Source organism: Camelina sativa, chromosome 15 (assembly GCF_000633955.1).
Source record: "Camelina sativa cultivar DH55 chromosome 15, Cs, whole genome shotgun sequence".
In the NCBI taxonomy this organism is placed as follows: Eukaryota; Viridiplantae; Streptophyta; class Magnoliopsida; order Brassicales; family Brassicaceae; genus Camelina; species Camelina sativa.
The window spans coordinates 2793012-2800317 of record NC_025699.1 but is presented as its reverse complement, the minus strand read 5'-3'; the positions used below and the strand labels follow the sequence as shown (position 1 = coordinate 2800317).

At 36.7% G+C, this 7306-nt stretch overlaps 1 protein-coding gene and 1 long non-coding RNA gene across 2 annotated transcripts; both read right to left on the bottom strand.

Annotated features, from left to right (window-relative positions):
* LOC104744864 (uncharacterized protein DDB_G0271670-like) lies at nucleotides 1-1365 on the bottom strand. The gene has a single exon (XM_010465976.2). The coding sequence runs from the start codon at nucleotides 1287-1289 to the stop codon at nucleotides 159-161; it is 1131 nt and encodes a 376-aa protein (XP_010464278.1). The 5' UTR covers nucleotides 1290-1365; the 3' UTR covers nucleotides 1-158.
* On the bottom strand, nucleotides 3085-6340 carry LOC104744863. The gene is made up of 3 exons (XR_760678.2): nucleotides 6057-6340; nucleotides 5301-5369; nucleotides 3085-3428 (listed from the first exon to the last, which is right to left on the bottom strand). It is a non-coding gene; the product is annotated as an uncharacterized LOC104744863 (long non-coding RNA).

Here is a 7306-nt window from a genome sequence, read left to right as displayed (position 1 = left end):
TGAACAAGAAAGTAGTATGACATTACATTACTCATTGAAATCAAAAGATTCAAACCAATGTCCAAAGAACCAAAGAACAGCCTAACTAAAAGCACATGAATGAAATTATGAAAATCTCTAAAATTAAAGAACTTAGTAATGCATTTCTCTCTCTCTTTTTAGCTTTTCAAAGCCAACAATGAAGGAATAGAGTCCAAATTGGGAGATGTGTTCTTGTTGTCAGCTGAAGACTCTGTAATAGTACGACCTCTATGATTAGTAGTAGCCTTGGCTCTCATTGGACTAGCAAAAGCCCATCCCCAGCTTCTGTTCCCCATCTTATGATTGTGATGATGATGATGATGATCAACCGTCGATGAAGATGTTGTTGATGATGAAGAAGATGATGATGTCATGATCATAAACCCACCAAAGATGCCACCACATTTGACCATTTCACTCATGGCATCCGCTGCTTCACCACCTCCATTACTAATAACCTTAGTGGCTTCCCTCTGTGACTCAATCCTTCTCAAGGCACAATCACCAAACCCATTAGAGATCCTCTCAAAGAAATCACCAGAGAAGCTTCTACTTCCACAGCCAACAGATCTAGATCTCAACACTTTCCTCCCAAAAGACGAACCACCACCACCACCATTACCAATACCATTCGTTGGCGTTTCTGAAACCACTTTGGCAGGAGTCTCATCTTCTTCCTCAACTATCACATCAATGCCTCCACCACCACCGACCCTCTTAGATGATGACTCTGTTCCTGTCTCTGTTCTCTGGTTCCTCCTTGAATGGCTAAAGTTATCGACTTTTTTGGTGGTGGTGCTGATCTGATGTTTCGAAGAGTAGAGATGAAGAAAAGACCAAAACCCACTTCGTTTCCTTTGCCCGAAACTCTCACCGTAACCAGCAGCCGTGGATTTACTTCTCTTGTAGATGAGATTAGCTGAAGAAGACGAAGAGGAAGAAGAAGAGGAGGAAGATGAAGCTGCGAGCATACTCTTCTTCTTCTTCGCAAGCAGAAACGGGAGATTGTTGTTGTTTGTGGAGTCTCTTCCGTTACTTCCAGATGAGAGAGACAGAGCGAGAGATGTAGTGGAAGGACTGAAAGATTTAGGAGGAGGAGGAGAAGAAGAAGAGAGGTGGTTTGGTTTTGGAACAGGGAAAGAGGAAGTAACGAGCTTACCAAGCTTTTCCTGGAGACAGAGTGCACAGATACCACCTGGGTTCTTTGTGTAAGGATGTGTTACGCATTGCATACCTTCTCCCATGTCTTGATCTTTGAGCTCCACCATTGCAATAAAGTAAATAAGTAAAGAAGAAATATAAGAATCAAGATCGTGAGAGCAAGTTTATTGGTAGTATATTAGTAGGGGTTGTTAAATTTAATATGAATTAATTGTATGTTTTTAAAAAGATAAGAACTCATGATCTCTTAGATAAAATTTTCTTATTTATTGGTAGATTCTTATTTTGGGTATCTTATTTTTTAAAACTTTTAAATTTTAATTAGAATAGAAATGGTATAAATGTGTAAACATTTAAGATTTTATTAAATTAGAAAATAATGCATTTTAATTAATTTTCAAATATACAAAATATAATAAAAACATTAATACATATTACAACAGAAGTGCAATTTATAAATGGAGAGAATGATTAATTTTAATACTGATTTGCTCCAAATTTTGCCCAAATATTCTCAATCAAATCATCTTGCAAGCATTTATTTTTTTCTTTATCACGAACATCCTTTCGATTTTTGAGCATAGTAGCGACACATGAAGGCATGGGTGTTGGAAGCGTGTAGTCAACTTCTGAAGCACTTGACTCCCTTTGTGTGAATTCAGTTTGATCAAACAGATTGAACCCATTTCGTTCGTCCTCTACTATCATATTGTGCAGTATGATACACGCTCTCATTATTTTCCCAATTTTTTCTATATCCCAAATAAGAGCCGAGTTTTTGACTATGGCAAATCGAGCCTGCAAAACTCCAAAAGCACGCTCTACATCTTTACGCACAGCTTCTTGTTGTCTCGCAAATAAAGCGTCTTTTGGAGTTTGTGGCAGTGGAATAGATTGGATAAAAGTAGCCCATTTTGGATAAATACCATCTGTCAGATAGTAAGCCAATTTATACTCATGGCCGTTGACAGTGTATTTCACTTTAGGAGCTCGACCATGCAAAATATCATCAAAGACTGGAGATCGGTCAGAATATTGATATCGTTTAATGTACCTGGTAGTCCAAAGAAAGCATGCCATATCCAGAGATCATACGAAGCCACCGCCTCTAAAACAATTGTGGGCTTTCCTGTTCCGCGGGTGTATTGACCTTTCCATGCGGTAGGACAATTCTTCCACTCCCAATGCATACAATCGATGCTTCCTATCATGCCGGGAAATCCGCGATACTCGCCAACGTCGAGTAGTCTTTGAAGATCTGCGGGTGTGGGTCTTCTCAAGTACTCATCTCCAAATAAATTTACGACTGAATCTGTAAATTTGTCCAAGCATGCTAGCGCCACGTTTGGAGAAAGTCGGAGGTATTCGTCAAACGCATCAGCTGCAGAACCATATGCCATCATACGAATTGCTGCTGTACACTTCTGCAATGTAGACAGACCCAACCTTCCGGTAGCATCTCTTCTTTGTTGAAAATAGGGAACTTCATTTGCAAGCTTATCCACAATACGCATGAATAATGGCTTGTTCATTCTAAAACGGCGACGAAAAATATTGTGAGGGTAAGTAGGATCATCACTGAAATAATCATTCCACAAGTGGTCATGACCGACTTCTCGATTTCTTTCAATGTGAATTCGCTTTTTTCTTGGTTTAGGCGGTGGTTGATTTTGGATTGGTGGAGTAAGAAGATTTTCCCATACATAATTGGTGATTTGATCGCATGTTTGATTAAAACATTCATCAAGTATATCATCAACATCATCATTATGGGAAGAAGAAGAAGCCATTTTGGAGGTTTTGGAAATAAAAGAAAAGTGTTTTGGTGTTTAGAATTTAGAGATGGAGTTGTGTTTTTATTGGTTTGGTGTGAATATTTTGTGTGCTAGTGCTCGACATATATATAGGAAATTTTGGTGACTACAAAACTATAAATATGTGGATAGAAAAGTTTGAATACAATTTGTGGTCTTAAATGAAAAGATAACATGTGGTAGATGTACAAAAATACAAAAGCCCTTGTAAAAACATGTGGTGAAAGTACATAATTATACAAAAGTGAATCCTATTGCTTTTCACATGGTGTCACGGGGATGAAAACATGTGGTGAAAGTACATAATCTTGACCGACTTCATCACTTGATTCCTTCTTTTGGTGTCACATTTGCTTTTTGCTTACAGCTTGTTGTTCTTTTGGTGTCACGGGACTTCATCACTTGATTCCGGTTCATGCTGTCATCTTGTCACTGAAACAAAAACACAAACACTAACAAAACTGAATCAAAACACAAATAAAACAGAATCAAAGACACAAACAAAACTGAAACATAAACTAAGTAAAACAAAACTGAAACATAAACTAAGTAAAACAAAACTGAAACATCAACTAAGTAAAACAAAACTGAAACATCAACTAAGTAAAACAAAACTGAAACATCAACTAAGTAAAACAAAACTGAAACATAAACTAAGTAAAACAAGAAACACACTTAAACAATAAACACTTGGATTACATAAAGCTTGTCCGATTACAAAAAGAAAAACACAAGCTTGTCGGATTACAACCAAATACTTAGAACACAAAAAACACAAACATATTTAGAACACAACAATATTCGAACACAACCAAATATTTAGAACACTAAAAACAGAAGCATAATTCGGATTCAACCTGATGACATCATGTCATCAATTAGCTTGTCCTTAAGAGCTTTCTCGGATTCAGATAGTGAATCCTTCTTAGCAATCAGATTATCAAGCATAACATGCTTCATATGCTCCTTCTTCATAGCGAACTCTTTCTCTTTCAAGGCAAAATCTTTCTATTTCATATCATACATCCTCTCTACACGTTCCAACTGAAACTCCAAGAAAGCTTTCCCATCTTCCTCCACATCCGGTTGTATACTAGTGCTCTTTTTCGACTTCCCCTTTGCAGCCTTAACACCAGGAGGACGTGGCTGTGATCCATCGATGTCATTCACCGGATGTGCATCCTCCCTTCCCCTCTTCACTCCATTGCCTTTAGTAGCTATGGATGCACACCATTTTTGATCATACCTTAAGTCTCGCCAAGCATGCTCCAAGGTAAACCGATGTCCTTGATCATTGGAGATTATTTCGTGTGCTACCTTCATCACGTCATCTTCACTCTGCCCACTCGACTTCTCTCTTGTAGCAGCCTCGTAACAACCAACAAACTTGCACACCAAGTCATTGATCCTCCCCCACCTCTGCTTACAATGACTAGCCTCCCTCTTTGGCCGACCTACAGCATTTGGACACTTTGCAACATAGTCCGCAATCCTTCCCCAAAAGGCACCGAGTCTTTGCTGATTAGAAGTTACTGGATCCTTGCTGGTGTTGAGCCAACCAGAGACAAGCATCTTATCATCAGTTGGTAACCAAGCATGCCTTGTCTTGCGGCTTTCTTGAGGTGATGCAGGTTCAGATGGAGTTTCAGAACATGGACTTAGAGAAGGACTGTATTCAAGGTTTTGAGTTTCAAGCTGAGTTTGTAACAGATTCATATAGCTAGAGGAGGGATGATATGGATTCATGTACTCGTCAGAATCCATATCACAGGGGTTGAAGGAGAATAAAAAGATTCAAAGGAGTTTATAAGAAAGACTATGAACGAGATTGAAAGGTGTTGAGCCAGGTTTAGAAGAGATTCATTTGCGAGTTTATAAGGAAGACTATGAACGAAGATTCAAAGGTGTTAAAGGAGATAAAAGAGATTCAAAGAGACTAGTTGGTTCATTTGCGAGTTTCAAAGAGAATAAAGAATAAAGAGACTATGAATGAAGAGATTCATTTGCGAGTTTACTATGAAGAGGAAGACAATGAATTTATAAGGTGTAAGTTATTTTTACTTTTACAACTAGTTGGTTTAAATTTTGTAGTTAAGTCATCCCTAAACTACAACAACCAAACATTAAACATCTTCACAACCAACTCACACACACTCCAAATAATAACATCAATAATGATTGACTAGACTAATACCTACACTAACAAGTACTAACCACATTTATCACAACCAACAAACATCAATGACTCACTATCATACTTTAATTAGCATTAAATAAATGAAGAAAGAAGAGGATGACAATTACCTTTCTCCATGGCCGACTCACACTCTTTAACTAGCATCAAGCCATCAAGATCAGTTTTGCCCATTTGACCTCAAAAAAAAAAGACACACATATATCACTCATTAAAGAACAATGAATATCACTCAAAAAAGACACACACATTTCGTTAATAAGTAAATTACAATGAATATCAAACAAGGAGTGGATAAAACTACAACCAAATTCAAACAAGAACAATATACTTTGTTTTCACTCATTAAAGAACAATGTACTTTGTTTTTACAACCAAAATCGAACAAACACAACATATAACAAGAACATTCATGTTTAAACATCTCTTTAAAGCATCACTTATCAATCAGTACACAAACACAAACACACCATAAACTAAAAAAAATTGTTCTCAAATCGGAACACATGGTTCTCAAGAACCCTAATCTCTTAAACCATCACTTATCAATCGGTACACAAACACAAACACTCCAAAAACTAAACACAAACAGACCTAATCGGAACACATGCACACCAAGAACCCTATCCCTTTAAAGCATCACTTGTCAATCGGTTAAAAAACACAAAGCCACCAAGAACTAAACATAAACAGACAAAATCGGAAAACAATAACACCAAAAATCCTAATCCGTTTAAAGCAGATCGAATAACACACCAAGAACCCTAATTTTCGAACAAAGAACAAAGAACCCTAATTTCAAGCAAACAAAATCAAATCAACCTAACAGTTTACCTAAAATCATACTAATGCCCTGATAAACTTACCCTCTCAATCGAATTGATTGTTGGTGTTCCGATTGCATCGCATACTCCGTCAATTCGCCACCGCTACAATCTCCACGACGATTCAAATCGCCACCGCTACCGTCGCCTCCGATAACATCTCCGCCGATTCAACACGCCTCCGACCCAAAACTCCACAGATTCTATAGCCTCCGATTAAACCAGCTCTTCCTTTGGCGGATCGACACTTTGATCGGGAGAGAAAGAGAGAAAGAGAGAAAGAGAAAAAGAAAGAAAGAAAGAGAAAGAGAAGTCTGTCGGGAAAAAAAAAATTTATTCCCTTCTTTATTATTTTCTTGGACCAATAATAAATGGACACGTTGCGTCTCTTAAGATTAATTTCGGTATGTAATATAAGAGAGTCTCTACTGTATTTTCTTTACTTTTGATTTATTTTTAACCTACCAAAAATCTAACAACCCCACTAAAAATCTCCGATAATCATGCCCTGATGTTCTTTCTTGTTTCCTCTGTTTCTGTGTGTGGTTCACCGTTCACGGTATCTATCTTAATGAAGGAGGACGAATCTAGATTTTAGCTTCTTCTAGAGAGAGAGAGAGAGGTGACTTGTTGTGAGTTGAGTGAGATGAAAGGGTTGAGAGAGAGAGAGAGAGGTGTGTGTGTGAGAGAGTTTGTACTTTGTAGTAGGGAGAAAGAGAAAGACGTTGTTGAGTTCCCCAAGTGCACGTGGGAGTTCTGACCTGTACTCTCTCTCGACCTCTCTCTCTTTTTATTTCTTTGCTTTGTTTTTTTGTTATAGATCTTTAGTACTTCCGATTCAAAATATAGGATGTTTAAGGTAAAACACACATATTAAGATAGTTTACTTTTTTTTTAAAGTATTATATATATTTAAATTAAAAAAGATTCAACCAATAATAAAGAAGACTGCAGAAATAATGATTACAGATTATTAAATACTTCCTCCGTTTCAATATATAAGATGTTTTGACCTCTTTTTTTTGTTTCAAAATATAAGATGTCTTGTAACTTTTCATGCAAATTTTAATATATATTTAATAATCTGTAATCATTATTTCTGCAGTCTTCTTTACTATTGGTTGAGTCTTCTTTACTATTGGTTGAATCTTTTTTAATTTAAATATATATAATACTTTTTAAAAGAAAAGTAAACTATTTTAATATGTGTGTTTTACCTTAAACATCCTATATTTTGAATCGGAGAGAGTATATATTAAAATTTGCATGAAAAGTTACAAGACATCTTATAT